The following is an 18,507-nucleotide window of genomic DNA, read 5'->3' as shown; positions in this document are numbered from 1 at the left end:
TCTTTGTGGTTTATTGGTGATATGTGTATTTATAAACGGTATGTGTATGCTTGATCTTGGACATGTTGTGGAACATATGCCGAGACTACTGGATTTGCTTTCGTTTTATGTGAATTTGCATTGGTCAAACACCTCTAGATGTGGATTAGCACGTGGCGTGTCAAGAGACGGACACTACTAGCTCTCATCTTGATGAATTAATCCATGATTTCACATAAACCGAGTGCAAATTGGACGGTTCTTACAGTTGGTATGGCGATAGTTAGACAGCTACTTACGTATTTATTTGGCGGCTTGCAGCGGACTACGGTGGCTAACTCTGCTTGGCAGTGGTTAGTTTGGTGTAGGACAACGCTGAGAGGTGATGCAAGCGGATCTGATGGCGTGATGGCTACGCGGCTTGCAGCGGGCTGCGGCGGCCAGCTCCGCGTGACTGTGGCTATCTAGGTGCAGGACAACGTTGGCGATGACGGTGCAAGCAGTGATGATGGCATATCAATGTGAGGGCTTTGTCATCCGGTGAAGGTTTGCTATCGGCTAGCATCGGGGTGGTGTTAGAGTGGCTGATTTGTGGTGTCCAACAGATGTTTGTGTCATGTTGTTGAGCTAGTGGTTTTGTGTGTTTTGGTGTGTTGCTCTGGCAAGGACGCTAGGCGACCAAAGCCGTTGAGCTATCGTGAGCTCGTGGAGTTTGCATGGTTGGTTTAAAAAAAACAAACAAACACAGAGTATATGTATGTCAGCACGCGAGACGGTGAGCGCGTGCGACTTTGCGGGACAAAAGCGCCCGGCCCCTTGTTCGATCGGGCCCAGCCGAGCAGCGGCAGCACTGCGGCCCACAGCGGCGGGTTGCGCCTCTGCCCGGTATCATCCGGCCCGTGAATGTGGTGTGCGCGATGGTCCGGACCCCTCCCCTCCCTTCTCGGACCTGGGGGTTGTTAGGCGCGTCTGGCCCGAACAATCTGGCCCGCGGACGGTTTCGGATGGGCTGGCCTTTCAGTCTCAGATCAAGTGCAGCCATCGTGCTACGCAATTGACCAAGGATTGCGTGCAAGTGCAAGTAGCAAACTAGCAACGTGCACGCTGCTCACTCTCTTGGATATCGTGCGGCCTCATGTGCCCCTCCTTCCTCCCCGATCTCTTCTCGTATGGCAGGATGCGTATCCCAAGCTCCACTTGAAACATGAGAACCCCAACACTACGAGATGCGACGGAACGATCTAATCTACTTAAACAGCAGCACCGACTGATTTGGGCCTCTGGCGGGCCAACCGATTTCAAGAAACTTATAAACGAAAAAAAAAGAATTCTCTCTTTTCCCCCCTTAAAAAATGAGAAGTAAAAGGGTCAACGGCTCGGCTCGATGTACTTGGCATGCCACAATTCCTGGCCCGGCCCACGACCACGAGCACTGGCCTTACCCTGACTGACTCTGTGCTTGAGAATAGCCTGAAGTTCTGAACCTGCAGCACAGTACCCGGTCCGGCGGTTCTCCATCCGACCATCTCCGGCCGCCGCGCCTCCGCCCGCCCGTCCCTCCGGCGACATGGGCACCGTCACCGCCGCCGGTAAACCCCCCGACGCTCTCTCCCCCTCCGGAGACCCGGTCTCCCCGCGACGACGCTTACCTCTGACTCTGACCCCGTTCTCGCGCGGCTCCCCGCAGATCCGCACCCCTCCTTCCTCGCCGACAAGGACGCCAAGGTCTTCGTCGCCGGGCACCGGGGCCTCGTCGGGTCCGCGGTCCTGCGCCGCCTCCTCGCGCTCGGCTTCACCTCCGTCGTCGTCCGGACCCATGCCGAGCTCGACCTCACCCGCCAGGCCGACGTCGAGGCCTTCTTAGCCGCCGAGCGCCCGCGCTACGTCGTCCTCGCCGCCGCCAAGGTCGGCGGCATCCACGCCAACTCCACCTTCCCCGCCGACTTCATCGCCGCCAACCTCCAGATCCAGACCAACGTCGTCGACGCCGCGCTGCGCTGCGGCTCCGTCCGCAAGCTCCTCTTCCTGGGCTCCTCCTGCATCTACCCGAAGTTTGCGCCGCAGCCCATCACCGAGGGCGCGCTCCTCTCCGGCCCGCTCGAGCCCACCAACGAGTGGTACGCCGTCGCCAAGATCGCCGGAATCAAGATGTGCCAGGCCTACCGCATCCAGCACGGGCTCGACGCCGTCTCCGCCATGCCCACCAACCTCTACGGCCCGCACGACAACTTCCACCCGGAGAACTCGCACGTCCTGCCCGCACTCATCCGCAGGTTCCACGAGGCCAAGACGACCAACGCCCCTGAGGTCGTCGTGTGGGGCTCGGGTTCGCCGCTGCGGGAATTCCTGCACGTCGATGACCTCGCCGACGCGGTCATCTTCTTGATGGATCAGTACTCCGGGCTGGAGCACGTCAATGTGGGGAGTGGGAGCGAGGTCACCATCAAGGAGCTCGCGGAGCTGGTGAAGGAGGTGGTGGGGTTCCAGGGGAAGCTGGTGTGGGATTCCAGCAAGCCGGACGGCACACCCAGGAAGCTCATGGATAGCTCCAAGATACAAGGGATGGGGTGGAAGCCCAAGATCGCCCTCAAGGAGGGCCTCGTCGAAACCTACAAATGGTATGTTGAGAATGTTGTCTCGGACGAGAAGTAGAGCCTTGCTTGCCAGTGGTGGTGTCTTGCTCACCGTTGCTACTCTTGCAAGTTGGTGCCATGATTTCTAGTGTTACTGTAAGTTAACCCACATAGAAGAGTTTTGTTATAATGTTATGTGGTGGCTGAATAATCTGTGGGTCAAATTCGTATACTGCTAGGATCATAATTGATCCTGAACACTTTTTGTTGATTAGAAAGTTTAACGACCAAAACTGATGGATGGATGTTCTTGGCCTGGAAACAACTGCTTGTTGATTGAGCAAGCTCTGTTTGATTTGTGGAATATCAATCACAATGTATTCAGGAAAAAAATCAGTATTTCCTTCAGTTTGTACTCTACTGATGACTATTGAGATTTGACTATTTGAGAGGAACTTTTATTCAAAGATGTTGCCTTCAACTGATTTTGATGCCATTAATAGAAAGGTTCAGTATGTCGACAAAGAGTAGTTTGCTTAAGAATTGAGTTTTGCTCTTCTGTTTGAGTAAGCACTCTGTTAACACCATCTTTTGTCGAACATTATTGTAACCTACTAGGTTTGGGTAAGCACTTTATCCACTCAGAATGTAACTTTGTCTTCTGAAAATGGTGAAAGTTAGCCTTCAGCTGAAGTAACTAGAAAAACTCAGAAGGGGGGAACCATTTTCTGGATGAGGCATTCAGTTGTCTGTGACTGCGTGCTTCGTAATGTGATATTACAGTAGAAGCCTATCCCCCTTCTTATATGTTCATCGTATAGGAAATTAACTGGACTGCAGATATCTTGGCAAATTTACTGAAGAAAAGGGGCTGCAGTGGACCTTTTTGTATGACCTAGGAAAGCACAACCTGTAATCAGTATTGGAATCTCTTTTGTTTCTTCATCAGTAATTTTAAAGCAGCAGAAATCCCTTGGGCTCATGGCAGCAAAATTTTGAACTTTTTACTTTTTCTTGGAATAAGAACATTATTTGGTTTAAGCTAAAGCAGATAGCAAGCGTGTCATAAAAATGAGCAAACTGGATGGCCAAGATATGCTGCCTGACTCAACATAGTAACCTTCAGCCTCAAGTCTTCCTTTTTCATTGAGATACCAATATGCCAGATCATTCGGATTTCAGACTTATGATGAAAGTCAAAAATTCCCCATTTCATGTGTAGCTTCTAGTCATATGGTGTATGTTTCCTCAAACGATAATGCCCAGTTTGGTCTAGGAGGTCAAGGCTCGTATTTTTGTGTTTGAACTTGGAACAATCTATTTTGTACATCGAATTGGGAAATATACTGCCGGGTCGCTGATACAAATTGCAAGTACTGAACAAACTGGAAACTGAACTGGGCTGCTCAGCTGTTATGTCTGGAATCACTTCAGCGGGCAGGTACCAAGAGCAGGAGGAGCTACGTTGAATGATGACACAAGGTTTTAAAAGAGCTGAATCCGGTGGTTTGCAAGCTCCGTTGTAGTCTAGCTGGTTAGGATACTCGGCTCTCACCCGAGAGACCCGGGTTCGAGTCCCGGCAACGGAAATTTTTAGTTTTTTTTTTGTTTTCCATTTTCTGGTCCTACACTTTTCTGAGTTTTTGCCTCATGTAATTCTTCCGTTCTTCGTTGAACTTTGATGCTTCAGCTTTAGACACCTCAGTCCTGAGTGTGATAATGGGGCACCAGGTCACCAACGCATTTCAAAAGGGAGAAGAAAAAGGATGCCTTGCTTCCTTCCCTCCATTTCCCCTTTGCCTCCTCAGCTCAAAAAGCGCAGCCAGCCACACTCCATGATCCTCGTCTCCGTCCACACCTGCATCGGCTATGCAGCTGAACTGCGGCCGCTGCAAAGGCTATAAACCACGGCTCCTGCCAGTCTGCCACGGCTTCCTTCGCAAGCGCACCGCAGGCATGGGCAACGTCGTCTCGGGCGTGCAGATCCGTCGCCGGCTGGTGCCTACGGTGGAGGAGCGGCTCACGCGCCCGCGCCGCCTCGTCCGGGAGCTGCCCGACCTTGACGCCGGCCGCCTGCATCGCCTCATCCGCAGTGGCGACCTCGCGCCGTGCTTCGACGCGGCCGATGACGCCGGCGACGGGCGAGCGGAGGAGTGCCCCATTTGCTTCTACGTACGATCGATCACTCGCTCCTCCAGAAGACCAGAACTCCTCCCTGTTTCTCGTTCTAATGGGGTTTTTTTTTCTCGGTCTTTGCTGTCCATGCAGTTCTATCCGAGTCTGAATAGATCCAAGTGTTGCGGCAAAGGGATCTGCACCGGTGAGTTTCCATGTTCCCTATATTTTTTTCATTCAGCAACGCCACAATACTGATACGTGCTGTGTATTTGTTGGGTTACCACTTGCCAACTGTTCAAACATGGAAGCAAGCAGCGTCCTTATATTTTCCTTAATTTAAAATTTCCAGCAACAATGACATTGAACTAAACAACTTACTAGTAGTAAAGAATACATGGGCCCATTTCGGCTCCTGGGCTCCTAGCAGGCTAGCACCAGCTTCCAGCTCTGCCAAAACTTGTTATTTTTTTCTTTTAAATGTTTTGTCATATTCCCGTATGATCATCATACTTCGATTAATTTGCGGAGGCACTTTCCATCAGCACCTGACAAATTACGGGCATCTAAAAGTAACCAAGAGGCTAATTCAGGCCAAAAACATTAGTGAATGCACTTTTTTAGACCATGTTCAATCTTAAAATCGTGCCCATTTTCTTTTCCTATACTGATGATATTGCCCTATTACTAGTACTCGCATATATGGTTTTGTCCACAAAGAATTCACATCGTCAGTTTCCCTCGTGCTTAACGAGTGTTACATCCTTATAAAGGCTTCTGGACACTAAGTTGCTCCATGTTTCTTCTGCCTGCAGAATGCTTCTTACAGCTGATGCCATCCAAGACTTCTAAAGCTGTCCAGTATCCTATTTTGCAACTTATGATTTGAACAATTGATTTGATATCTCTGCTATGTACAGTGTAGTACATTTGGTGTCCCATTGACGTGAACTCAAATTTTCAGAGATGTTCAACGCTTCACTTGCATGGCATTAATCCTGAAGAATTTTCAGTTTGATTGGGGTTTTAGACATGTAACCTTAAGTTGAGACAATGATACATGGATGAAACTACTGGCTTGTTCAAATTTTCCATCTAAACCCTTGGAGGTCCTTAGCTAACGATGCAGCTGTCCTTTCTGCAAAACCAAGTCTTACGCGATTGAATACCGAGGTGCTCAAACAACAAGTGAGAAGAAAATTAAACAAGAGGTATGCTTTCTGCCTGTAGATTCTGAATTTTGAACGGTACTACTATTTACCGGTCTTTCATCTATTTGTGCAGGGAGAACAAAACGTCAATGAGAGCAAATTGAGAGTACATTCAAAGTTTCAGATTGCCGGCAAAATTATTCTACCTTAGAATTAGCAGGTCCAATTTTGTTCTGCAAAGCTGCAAGCTCACTAACCTATTGGTATTCTTTTTTCGTATCTTTGAAAGCTTTCATGACTGCCATGACTCATGATCCTAACTGAGTTGTTTGGATATCATTTTTCTCAGAAAAAGAGTCTGATTCAGCTTGAGTGGCTCAGCATTGCAGTCCAATGTATACTGAAGCAAAAATATTCTGCTAGTGGCTGTAAAAGAATGAGGAGTTGGTGTAGAATTGTACGTTGATTCTGTAGGCGGCTCTGAAGACAAAAATTAAGCTCCAAGTGTTTTGTCCTTGATTACATTAGTGGTGATCAAGACCTCCACGTCAGCATCCAATGACACGACAGCAATTACTTGGATTCCGTGGGGTGCACTTGGACACTTCAAAATCATTGTATTATTTTTTTGCCTTTAACAACTTAATTGCTTTTCTTTTATTTTTATTAAAAAATTGTCAGTGATGGACATTTTTTATAAGGTTTCTGAAGGAAGAAATCTTTGCAACTTACTTGAGTTCCTCATGAAGACTAATCAGAAACTGACCCCGAACAAAAATTGGTAGACATTTTTCGTGTCTACGGGCACCACGAAGCATGCCCAACCTAGAAACTTCTCCTCAGTGTAAGAGCTTTCTAGCGCAGAAAATTGGCAATAGCACCCACTGATTCAGACAAACCTCTCCTCACCTCCTGGGACAAGACGAACCGCCAATGGAGAAGCTCCAAAGCATTAGGTCGCCTCCACATGCGCCCGTGAAGGAATCCAGCCACCTTTTACAGTAAGCATCATGTGCAGCGAATATACATTATTCGAGAACTGCGGCTATAAATATAGATCGCACCCTGAGCACACCATCAGCCATCAGGAACACAAGCTTGATGAGTGATCAGCAATGGCCTCGAGCAGAGTCCTTGCTCTTGCTGTTCTTGTGGTGCTAGTCTCTGTAGGCGTTGCGAACTGCAGGCCGGTGAGGAGCAATCTGGGCCTTGGCATTGGCGCCGGCGGAGGCCTCGGCATTGGGCTTGATCTTGGGTTGGGTGGCGCTACCTCGGCGTCCAGCTCGGGCCAGGGATCGGGTTACGGTGCCTGGTCCGGTCCAAATGGTGCTTCGTATACCGCATCTGGTCGTGGGTCGGGCACGGGTTCTGGGTTTGGCTATGGCTCCGGCTCCGGCTCTGCCTATGGAGGAGCCGGGAATGGGGGCTCTGCCTCTGGTTGTGGTTCGGGCACATCATCTTGCTCGGGCTCGGGCTCGGGGTCTGGTTTCGGCTCCGGGTCGGTTGGCTTAGGCACATCCATCAACGTCGGTGTCGGTGTTGGTGCAAATGGTGGAACTAATGGTGGTGCAGATTGTAATACCGGTTCTGGCTCAAACTATGGTTCTGGTGCGGGCTCGGGCTCGGGCTCTGCATCGAGCGGAGGCTCGTACAGTTCACGTGGGCGTGGGTCTTCCAATGTTGGTTTGGGTTCGGGTTCCGGGGTTGGTTTAGGTGGATCAAGTGGACTTAGTGGTGGGTCTAATGTTGGCCCAAGCGGTGGATGCTCGAATTGTGGGTATGGGTCTGGGTCGGGCTCGAGAACTGTTGGAGGCTCGTACTCGGGATCAGCTGGTGGCTCTGGCTCATCCGCCAACTCCGGCTCTGGGTCTGGCATGAGCACAGGCTCAGGCTTCGGTGCAGCTGGTTCTGGTTCGAGCTCTATGGCTGGATCAAGCTCATCATCCGGTTCTGCAGGAATGTCCTACGGCTCCTCAGGTTAATGTTTAGCAGTAGTACGTGATTGTTCAGAGTGTAGCTTACAGTTTGCTTGTCGTATTGTAGCATGCTTCTGATTGGATTTTCCCTTGTTTTCTACAGGTTCGGGTTCGTCGACGTGGAGTGGAGCGAGCAGCGGCTCCAATTCAAACTCCGGCTCCGTGTCGGGTGCAAACTCAGACACCGGCTCAAGCTCTAGCTCATTCAGCGTGTCAGGCAGTGGATCAAACTCCATGTCTAGCTCGGGGTCCAACGCCGCATCTGGCTCGAGCTCGTGGTCCGGCTCTGGCTCTAGCGCTGGATCCAACGCTGCGTCTGGCAACGTGGCTCAAGCAGGCGCAGGCTCGAGCTCCGAATCCGGCTCGTTCTCCGGTGCGAACGCCGGCTCAAACTCGAACTCCGGCTCATGGTCCAACTCCAACTCCGGGGCTAGTTCAACTACATTATCCGGCTCAGGACCCGACTCTGGTGCCAACTCTAATGCTGGCTCGAGTTCGAGCTCCTGGTCCGGCTCCGGCACTAACTCCGGCTCCTTCTCAGGAGCCGGATCGTCGAGCTGGTCGAGCTCGTCGTCTGGCTCGACGTCCAGCTCAGGTTACGGGTTTGGCCAGGGCTTTGGCGCGGGCCAAGGGTTTGGAGGCGGGTTTGGGCCTGGAGCCCGCCCGGGGGGTCTCGGCATGGGCGGCGGCGGAGGGTTTGGAGCTGGGTACAGGTTCGGCGCTGGAGCTGGCGGCGGGAACGCCGATTGGGTTAAGAAGCACCATTAGGCTACTTTGAAAACGTGAAGTGTTGTTGGTCCAGGGAATAAGCTTGTGTATGTAATCGCCATCGTGTGTCGCCACTGTTGCTCTTTTGGCCTCGTGACCAAATGTGAAGTGTCATCGTGAGTGGAAAAGAAAGCTGGACTCCTTTGGAAAGAAAAAAAGAGGTCTCTCCTGTTACTTTTGCAGTCGCTTCCTTTGTAGCCTCCGTCCTTTCTTCCAAAACAGGCCATTGCTTGGGCGTGCATCGACGACGACGACCCGGAGCGAATCCATGCCATACCCCACGCACCCGATCGGCAGAGCTCTCATCAACCGCCGGCATGCGGCAACCACTCTCGTCCTCCACCGCATCTCAGCTCGATCGGAGCAGAAATGGCCAGCACCAACGCCGCATTTCCGTCTCGCCCCTGACCCCGCCAGCCGCATCCGGAAAACCAACAAAAAGCCGAAAGCGTCGCGTCCCCCGTGCCCGGGCACGTTGAAAGCGGCGCGCCGACCGCCGGTGGGCGCCGAACGAACCCTTCCCGATGCGGCGGCGCACCGGCCGCGTCCAGCGGGCGATTCGGAATTACTCGGAGTTCCCACGTATCGCCGGTCGGCGCGGGCTCCGCAACCGCAGGCAGGCAGGCCCTGGGTGGCGTACGTGCCGGTGCGGCGGTGCTTCGCCCGATCCGGCGAAGCTGCCAGGTAGGTGGCCGCACGCGCGTGCGTGGCGCGGTGGACGTCACTGGCTTGCCGCGCCGCCGGCAGGGACCGGCGGAACGGCCACTAATGGCAGCCTGGGCCCTCGTCCATAACCTCCGGCGACCGGTGTCCTGTTTGAGTCACAGATGCGTAGTAATGGCCGCCGAGCTTTCGGAACGTTCCAAGGTGACGTGCAGTCTGGACGGCCGGAGGTCGCGTACGTCGTGTCCTTGCAAGCGGCCGGCACGTCGCGTTTTCATCGCGGAATCACGAAGGAATGCAAGAGCGAACCCGACGGCGTCGAAGCCTGCGGCGTCCTCTTCCGGCCGCTGATCGGTTCGATGCCGCCGCCGGTGTGCTCCCCACGGCGCGAAAAACATTGACCGATGGAGAGAGAGGTGCCTAGCTGCGTCACCACCCGGATACTATAAGCACCGCCACGCCGGCGCCGCGCTAGATTGATCATCAGATCATGGATGGGTCGATCAGTCTCCCTCCCCGACTCCCCCGGCACACGCGCGCGCCGCGGACGAGGGGCATGCATGGGCACATGTGGATTGCGCCGCGACCAAAGCTGATTGCTGCATTTATTTAGTGGAATTTCGATTCCCCACGATAAAACAAAAGGAAATAAGACGACCTTCTGCATTTAATGGAGTTTCTATTTCTGTCGATAAACCAAAAAAAGAGAGCTGATTGCTACATTTAAGGGAATATCGTATGATTCTCTATAAAAAAGCTGATTGTTGCATTCATGGAATATTGTTGCCTTTATACTCCCTCCAGTAAGTTATGATCACAATATTTCCACATGGCATAATGATCAAGGGCAATAAGTATGTTTATCAGTCCATTAATCACTACAACCATCCTTTCCATGTTTCTACAATAGTTTTTCAGTGAGACTCCTCGATTCCCACGAATATTAATTGCCACGGCCCACGTTGAAAAATAGGCTCCATTTGGTATAGTTTATTTTAGCTTCAACTTCACCTGTTTCACGTAATTTGAGACACCGCAACGTGAAACTATTTTATAAGCCCGTGCTAAAATAAATTACAAGTCAGATAAAGCTAATTTTTCCAGCTTCACCAGCTTCAGCTTCGCTAGTGAAACTATTTTGGACGAAGCCATGCCAAACGGGGCCTAATAGATCAATTTTCTCTCCTCCTTATCTAATGTTTCTCTCCGTCCCGAGGCACGCATGTTGACGGGAGGAGTTAATGCGACGAGGAAGCCAAACGGACTGCTCGCGGAAACACGAGGCGCATACTAAATACTACGATCAATACTCAATTTCTCAATTTTAGAAATATTGTGATCAAAACTGAATGGAAGGAGTAGATAGGTCTGGAGTGAGTATTATTAGGTCAGTTTCATGGTATAGTTTTGGAAAAAGTCTAAATTACTTCCCTCAACTATAGCCAAAGTTCGGACAATCTTCTAAACTATCGTTGGTTTCATTTTACCCCCAAACTATACCCTTCACTTCAAATTACCCGTTAATAAAATTTGTCTTTCTCATTTCTCCATGCATATGTGGAGGTTTAGAAAATTTATAAGATGATAGTACGCATCATAACACATATTTAAAAAATACATCATAATTTATTATTATTATTTTGATAGGTTAGGATATTTAATAATAAATTAAGCATTGGAGTTTAAAATTATATAAAAAATAATGATGAAAAATTATGATATTTTTTTAATATGCATTGCGATATCCACAACTATCCTGCAAAATTGAAATTAAAATTCAACTTGTGTATGGAGAAAAAATGTATTATGGAGTAAAATGGACTAAATAGAATAGTTTAGAGAGTAAATTGAACCTAGTTATAGTTTAGGTGGTTATTTAAACTTTGGCTATACTTGAAGGGAGTAAATTGAACTGACAACTTGGTAGCTGTGCCAGCTGTATTTTATGAGGATAAAATTTATCTCCCATCTCATGAAACTCCATCTCATCTCTCCTTATAATGACACTGTCAAGTCAGTAAGACTGTTGATGTGGTATGTTATTTAATGCTCATAAAACTTTTGATGGAACTTCCATTGAGAATAGCCTTATCTTTACTTATTTCTAAAGCATGTAACGTTTTTACTTAATTTTTTATTTGGTCCAACTTCTATCGTCGATATATCGGCCTTGGTCCATCCCATATGCGAGTCACACCAGCTCTTCATCACGACTCGATCACGTAGACTTCTACAAATTAACGTACGAACAACCTATATGATACCAAGTAGCAACGCACAGGTATATATGCCTAGTAGAGGTAAATAAGAAAGTTGACTGATGCATTTAATGGAATTTCTATTCCTCTCAATAAACAAAAGAAAACGCCGATTGCTGCATTTATGGAATTTCTACTCCTCTCGATAAACAAGGGGGGGGAAAACGCTAATTGCTGCATGAAACGCACACGATGGCATGCACGTGGTGACCAGGGAAGGCCGAGGCGCGGTGGTCGTGAGTGGGCCGGGAGTGCCCGGCCGGCGGCTCTGAAGCTGGTGGCGCGGACGGTTCGCCGTGGGGCACGGCGGTGCGCGCTGCCATCGCCCACCGGCGTAGCCGCATAGCGGCATGGCCATTGGCCAGCAGTTTCCGAGAGCGGCGCGCGAGGGAAACCCCTTGAAAAGCGAAGGAACCATAGAGGCAGCTGCCCTGCCTCAACCGATCGGGTCCGATCCACGGCTTCCTCCGCCGGCTGGTGCTCGCTCGGCACGTGCCTCGCTTGCCGCTGGTGGGCCGAAAAAATCGTTTTTTTTTTGCTTGCTTCCCCGCTCACATCGCGCCGCAGCCCAGGGCCCCGGCTCATTGATTCGCAGCGGCAATGAAGCCAAGCCGTCAGCGTGCACACACACTGAAGCGGTGGAGTACCGGTACGCATCGGCCATGCTTAATTTTATCCGTGTACCTGAAAAAGACATGCGTGCATGCTGATGATGCATGTGGCCGGTCCGAGATCAGATGTCTTGAGAGCTCAAAACACACTTGATGAGAAGTCCACTTTCTCCTTCGAGGAAAAAAAGAAAGTTGTCACCTGTCTCCGTCAATTTGGTTATCTGCTAACTGTAATCGGCTGGCCAACCTTCAAATATGCTTGTCTAGTTGTCTTCCTATCTAGGAATGACAATAATTGTAATAAGCACCATTAATCCGAATCATTGACACCGGACCTGAGCTCGTACCATGCATCGAACTAACCAGTCTCGATGATGATGAGTGAGTGATACACATGTTGAAGTCCTCAGTGCATACGTAGATCGATCGTAGGGACTTTGACCGGTCGAAGGCGATGACGATGTTGCTCAGTTATAGTGGCGGTGGAAGTGTGTCACCTTGATTGGTTTGTGACGTGTACGTACGAGTAGTAAAAAGTTTTGATTTTTAGTCTAGATAATCTAAGAGTTAGTCTTAAAAGTCGGATTCTAATTTTATATATTTTAAATTTTAATATAAATATTGAAGATTAAGTTGGATTGTGAAGAAAGTATAAGTACCGTAATCCATTATCACCATGCATGTGAATGTGATCGACGGGCTCGCCGTTGCGGACCGGAGGCCGTGTCGTCTTGTTACAAGCGGCGAATCCTCCGACGTCCGGTTCCGGCCCGTGCTCGGTTGAAGGCCCGGTTGCCCGCCACCGGCATGCTCCCCAGTCCCCACGGCGCGAGAAACGCTGACCGAACGAGAGAGCTGGGCAGCTGGCTGCCTCTCACCTGGACACGATCAGCACCGCCGCGCCAGATCAGGCTCCGTCCCGCGCTCGCACCGCGGACGGGCACGCATGGCCGCACCGCACCGCGGGCGCACATCACCACATGCGCGCATCGCGCAACAGCGAAAGGTCATGCATGCCGCTCAGCGTGCGCTGGGACAGCGACGTGGCGGGTCCGAACCTGCCAGGATTCCGTACGCGTCTCACGTTATTGTGTACCGTGTACGTACCCGAGTGCTTTCTGCAGTCGGTGACGGCACGCACGCAGGAACAGCGTGCCCCCCGTGCAACCGACGACGCATGGATGGATGGGCGCTGACGCCACCGATCGCTCTATGAAACGCGCCCGGTTCCCGGCAGCTCGTGCGGCCGAGCGCCGTCAGTTCAGCGTGCACGTGCCCGTGTTTCGGAAGTGTCCGGCCTCCGGCGGCTCTGAAGATTTTTGGGGCAAAAAGAAATTGAAGGAACCAGGCAGGCAGGTGCCTGCGTCGACCGCGTCCGGTGGTGCATGGCGTCCTCTGCCGTCGGTCCGACAAGCTCACGCACGGCTCAAAAAACATTGACCCACGTGACCTGCTTGCATCGCTTGTTCGCCCAGGGCCCGGCACGGATGGCCATGGGCACGCACCGCACATTGATTGGCAACAGTGCAAGTCCTCAGCGTGCACAGCGCCTGCACAACCGTCGTGCAGAGTCGCTACGGCCAGCAAAGACGCGCGCGTGCGTCGTGCAACCAGACACGGACACGCGCGCATGGGTGACAAGTGAGTAGTCCGCTTTCTCATTCGAGGGTAAAGAAATAAGGAACCGGTTTATCTTCGTCGATTCGAGTTTAATCTTGAATCCTATTTTTCTCAAAACAAATATTGAATCTTATCCAAGTGGTTATCATCAGCTACCTATAGGCTATAGGCTATAGTCGGCCTGCCAACCTCCAACCATGCCTACCTATACAGGAATGTCAAACTTGTAAGCTGCGCCATTGATCCGAATCATTGACGACACCACTGGAGCCGCGGCTGGCGGTGACCGGGGAGGCAGACTAGACCCGAGCTAGCCCACGGCGTGCATGGCGGCTGGTAGCCGGCGACCAGGACGGGCGGTCGTTCGATCAGTTACTCGTTGGGGGGGTGGCAGGTGAGGCGGTCGCCGGCCGGCCAGCCCAGCCACCCCCCAGCGAATTCAAGTTTCACGCGGGGGTTTCTGCCGCCGCCGGCCGGGCTCGCTGACCAGGTCCCCCGGGCTCCGGCCCCCCCGCCCCCCGGCGCCCGCGGCCATCGGGAGAGTCACGGGCATCGCATGTGCGCGTCGCTCTCGCCCCTGCCTGCTGCCTGCAGCACGCTCTGCTACCGGTGCAAGTACGAGCGCAGGTGCCGGTCAGGCGTGCTGCCCACACGAAATCAATGGCGAGGGGCAGGGCGCCAGGACAGGAGTCGGGACAGGGCCGGCCTGCGTTTTGACTGGAGGGAGCCATGCCGGCCGGGCAGGAGCAGCCGGTGACGAGCACCTGCGCTCGAGTAAAAACGGTGGCAGGGGATGAGGGGAAAGGGACAGAGGGTTCGGCCGCATGCCGGGCGACGCGAAATATCCAACCCCCAACCGCACACGAGACGAGGGAAGCTGCGTGCCGGCGGTTGGCTCGCCGACGCCGAGCCAATCCGCCCGCGCGCGCCGGCCGGGCGGCCAGGGTATTCATTGGTCGGCCGGTAGCTGTAGCCCCAGGTCCGGGCGGCCGGGACGCGGTGGCAGCGGGGCGTCGCCAGGCCGGTCGGCAGTGGGCACGCGGGGGCGACGGCACTGGCCGCGGCCGCTCTGCCGCTGCAGGAGCTCGCGCTGAGCCCCTGACCACGGCCAGGCGACGCAGCGTGGCAGGGGGCCGCACTGCCTCTTGCACGTAGTAGTTGCTCTGAATTCATAAGGCTGGCGGTAAAATTGAAGAAGCCCGGACTAAACTGCGATGGCAGTTTTACCTCAGCCTATCAACAGCGTCCTAGAATCTGTGGCAAGCAAGCCAGGCCAGAGTCAGTGGCTCGGTAAAAGTCTTACTGTTTGATCACCAGCACTGTAACTGCGTAAGTACCACGGAGTAGTCAGTCCTAAGTAACATGGCGAGGCAGGTTTCACTCAGCTGTCGTGGCTCGGCCACCCCACAATTACTGCTACACTGTGCTCTGTTACAAAGTGTCTGACCCGTTTGATCGGGCCTGCATGAGCCTGACTGCGAGCCTTGAATCGAGGCACGGTACTACGCAGTGCAGGCCACAGGCCAGTCTTAGTCTGTACCGGGACATTGATGAATGAATGAATCGGAATGGCCAATGGAACGGGCATCGCTACAGAATCTTGTCACGGCAATAATGTGGTTTGCCAGGACGAAGGTACGAAGCAGTGTTTACTCGCAGTATTTACTCTAGACTTTTAGAGGTACGGAGCGTGGTTCCTGACCTGCTGTGAAACCCTAGTGAGATGGAAAATATCTTCAGCTACAACCTGTGTGTGCGCGCCAAACGAAAGGTAATAGGAAGAACCATAACCACATAAACTCCGTGCCATACGTTGAACAAACATTGGCTGATAGTATAGGAGATCCAATTGAAATGTGACTCGATCTTGATGACGACGACGACGATGATGATGATGATGATGATGATTGATTGATTGATTGAAATCCTTGATTTGGAAACGTGAATCATACCGACTTTGATAATATTATATGGCTAACCAGATAAGGTGAGATTGTTGTGTTATGGAAGCGTTGGAAATATATATCTTTACTTGCAATGTGCAGATGATGCATGCGGTATGGTGGTCAACGATTAGTGGTAAATGACAATTAAGGTTTGTGCCAATGGATAAATGTTGAGGGACGAACAAGTATGCTTGGTGCCGATGGACCAAAGGAAATTGTGTGGAACCATTGGCCACATTGGTCATATGAAGAGCAAGACTACATCTTGAGAAATTGAAAAATGATGATGTTATGGTTAATCCTCATCTTGTATCTTGTGTTAATCAGAGGATGTTATGGTTAAAAATGACTTTGATTATGTTATGGTTAATAAGAGGTCGTGAGGTTCTTGTGTTATGGTAGCGGTGGAAATATATATCTTTGTTTCCAATGTGCAGATGATGGACGCGGTCGACGATTAGTGAAAAAAATAACAAGTAAAGTTTGTGCCAATGGATAAAGGTTGGCAAAGGACGAACAAGTTGACTTGATGCTGATGGACCAAAGGCGGCCATGTGGGACCATTGGCCACATTAGTCATACGACCATAATGTTTAAATTGAGGCAAAGCAAAGTCGTGAAATGTGATGTGACCATTCAATGCTTCTGCAGAGACTTGTACAAATATGCCCATAATAGCTATATGGGTAATTTGTTCACCTTTCATGGACTACACACACACACACACACACACACACACACACACACACACACACACACACACACACACACATATATATATATATATATATATATATATATATATATATATATATATATATATATATATCGGAGATGTCTGATTGGAGAGAGAATATATAAACATGAACTTCACTTTGCATATAGGGTCTGGTCATCATCCAAGTCCTTCACGATATAATATTGTGCTCATGGTTCATAATTTTAATGAATTTCATTTGTGTTTTGTCGGTGATCGAAAAGAGTAACTATTGACCAAAATTTTTGCTAATTTTGAATTTAAGTTATATTCATATAGCATGCATAAACACTCTCAAACTTATAGCTCCTCTAGCATAGTGCTTGAAGAGCTCACATTATTTGTACTTTCATTGATGAGTGAACCTAACGTTCATGGTATATTAGAAAAATAAACAATCAACTTATGGTCGAAAGATCAGACCATCGAGATATAAGCCGATATATGAATAATATTTGTATAGACACTTGATGAATATTTTATGTATTTAAATTTTTAATTTTGATCATGACCGAAATTTTACACCAATTTCACAAATTTCAGTAGTTCTGAAGGTGACCAAAGCAATCTGCAAAACCAAATCGAGAATCCTGATCAGGTCACAGACCAATTTAATTTCATATCGTTCCATTAGAAACACTAGAAGGCTAATACATACTAATAATACCAAAGTAATTGCTGTAAACCTGAAATGATGCTCATTATTCTTGAAGTAGTGCAGAAGCCTACTTCGCATCGGTAAAAAACGAACTTTGACTGTTAAAATTTCTATTATTTGCTATACTTAAAAATCTTGAAATTATTGGAAGAATGATTCTTACATATTTTTCAATTTTAAAATTAATACTTGACTAAAATAAAAGCTAAAACTTAAATATAATTTTTTTAATCTTTGATGCCTAGGTAGACTTTGGTATGATTGTTCTTCGCCTGCTCCTTTAGCAAACGTTATTTCTCCCTTGACATTTTTCTAAGATTTCTCATTGGTCATGTACCCGTTTTAAATCTCTTGTAATCATTATTCTATTTAATGGAAATAGAAAAAAAATGCCAGTATGGACTACTTGTTCTATGGAAAATGGAGTGGTCATTGTCTTCATGCAATTTATTATATGATTTTATTATCATTAGGATAAGACATGCATAAATATAACTCAATTGAAAACATCTCAAGTTAGCATCACAGATTGGATCTAGAGTCTATGCTTAGCTCCCTTCAAAGGTATGCACTAAGGAGTTTTGTAGAAATCAGGATGAGTAGTGTTCGGTATACACCTCTTCTTTGATGATGTCTATTTAATATTTTTTGTATAAAATTCTATAAAGATACATGTGTCAAATAGATAAGTCGTAGACGTAGGTACTTTGGCAGAGAAATTAGAAGGTGAGATATGTTCCTTCTTTTTTGTACTTTGGTAGAGAAATTCTATTAAATATTCTCCTTCTTTTTTATAGTTTGGTATAGTGAAATTGGATGATGAGATATTTTCCTTCTTTTTTGTGACTGATCTAGGAATCTCAAGATTTCACCGATTGACATGAGAATTCTAACATTTTCTTCGACGATTAACATTATGGAGCATTTTCGCATCAATTGCTAAGACTCCAAGTAATGTCTATAATGATATAGCATATAGTACATATATATAATTATATATTTATTTACCACAGCTAACTTATTAATATCATGGAACAATACCTGCAAAAATAATCATGGAACAAGTAGCATTACCATAAACAAAAAGAAAAAAAAAGATGGGGAAACAAAAGCAGAATCATGACCAACTGTACCGAATTGGACCACACCAGTGTCCACCCATTAATTTGGGGTTGTCAGATGATACATTCCTGATCGCTGGTTATAGTTATCCACCGCAACCAAATCTGGAAGAACGTTGTGCTGAAAATTGCATCAACCGGAACCTCCATTAAACAGGCGCACAAAAACACAGACGGCCCCGGAACCAGATGGACCACGACGCCCGCCACGCAGTACGTACACCAAAAAAATCCTCTACGCCTAGCTGGACGCTAGCAGAAATGGGCTGAACGGTTGCAACAATGCTGGATGACCAGGACTGCTCGAGTCA

General features: G+C 49.2%; 3 protein-coding genes and 1 non-coding gene across 5 annotated transcripts; all 4 read left to right on the top strand.

The window, feature by feature from the left end:
- Nucleotides 1-1,407: 1,407 nt before the first annotated feature.
- LOC112889407 (probable GDP-L-fucose synthase 1) lies at nucleotides 1,408-3,015 on the top strand. The gene is made up of 2 exons (XM_025956016.1): nucleotides 1,408-1,568; nucleotides 1,667-3,015. Exons 1-2 carry the CDS (start codon nucleotides 1,547-1,549, stop codon nucleotides 2,629-2,631), a joined length of 987 nt encoding a protein of 328 aa, XP_025811801.1. The 5' UTR covers nucleotides 1,408-1,546; the 3' UTR covers nucleotides 2,632-3,015.
- A 1,053-nt stretch (nucleotides 3,016-4,068) lies between these two features.
- Nucleotides 4,069-4,141, top strand: TRNAE-CUC. The gene has a single exon. It is a non-coding gene; the product is annotated as a tRNA-Glu (tRNA).
- A 360-nt stretch (nucleotides 4,142-4,501) lies between these two features.
- LOC112890776 (protein SIP5-like) lies at nucleotides 4,502-6,501 on the top strand. Of its 2 annotated transcripts, XM_025957632.1 has the most exons (6): nucleotides 4,502-4,724; nucleotides 4,821-4,872; nucleotides 5,483-5,528; nucleotides 5,797-5,878; nucleotides 5,952-6,038; nucleotides 6,168-6,501. In XM_025957632.1, the coding sequence occupies exons 1-5, from the start codon at nucleotides 4,509-4,511 to the stop codon at nucleotides 6,027-6,029; spliced, it is 474 nt and encodes a 157-aa protein (XP_025813417.1). In that variant the 5' UTR covers nucleotides 4,502-4,508; the 3' UTR covers nucleotides 6,030-6,038; nucleotides 6,168-6,501. The 2 variants fall into 2 exon arrangements, with proteins under 2 accessions (XP_025813417.1, XP_025813416.1); XM_025957631.1 differs by lacking the exon at nucleotides 6,168-6,501 and having other exon boundaries at nucleotides 5,952-6,081.
- A 406-nt stretch (nucleotides 6,502-6,907) lies between these two features.
- LOC112889785 (fibroin heavy chain-like) lies at nucleotides 6,908-8,740 on the top strand. Its single transcript, XM_025956555.1, has 2 exons — nucleotides 6,908-7,795; nucleotides 7,898-8,740. The coding sequence occupies exons 1-2, from the start codon at nucleotides 6,934-6,936 to the stop codon at nucleotides 8,560-8,562; spliced, it is 1,527 nt and encodes a 508-aa protein (XP_025812340.1). The 5' UTR covers nucleotides 6,908-6,933; the 3' UTR covers nucleotides 8,563-8,740.
- Nucleotides 8,741-18,507: the final 9,767 nt, after the last annotated feature.

This window comes from Panicum hallii, chromosome 4 (genome assembly GCF_002211085.1).
Source record: "Panicum hallii strain FIL2 chromosome 4, PHallii_v3.1, whole genome shotgun sequence".
In the NCBI taxonomy this organism is placed as follows: domain Eukaryota; kingdom Viridiplantae; phylum Streptophyta; class Magnoliopsida; order Poales; family Poaceae; genus Panicum; species Panicum hallii.
The sequence above is the reverse complement of the archived record's forward strand: the minus strand, read 5'-3'. Positions and strand labels throughout refer to the sequence as shown.

Bases quoted from the DNA above. Each gene is read 5' to 3' on its own strand.
- LOC112890776 (XM_025957632.1), top strand. From the start codon at position 4,509: ATGGGCAACGTCGTCTCGGGCGTGCAGATCCGTCGCCGGCTGGTGCCT. The intron at 4,725-4,820 runs GTACGATCGATC...CTGTCCATGCAG, and splicing joins AGTGCCCCATTTGCTTCTAC to TTCTATCCGAGTCTGAATAG. The intron at 5,529-5,796 runs GTATCCTATTTT...CTAACGATGCAG, and splicing joins AAGACTTCTAAAGCTGTCCA to CTGTCCTTTCTGCAAAACCA.
- LOC112889407 (XM_025956016.1), top strand. From the start codon at position 1,547: ATGGGCACCGTCACCGCCGCCG. The intron at 1,569-1,666 runs GTAAACCCCCCG...GGCTCCCCGCAG, and splicing joins GGGCACCGTCACCGCCGCCG to ATCCGCACCCCTCCTTCCTC.
- LOC112889785 (XM_025956555.1), top strand. From the start codon at position 6,934: ATGGCCTCGAGCAGAGTCCTTGCTCTTGCTGTTCTTGTGGTGCTAGTC. The intron at 7,796-7,897 runs GTTAATGTTTAG...TGTTTTCTACAG, and splicing joins AATGTCCTACGGCTCCTCAG to GTTCGGGTTCGTCGACGTGG.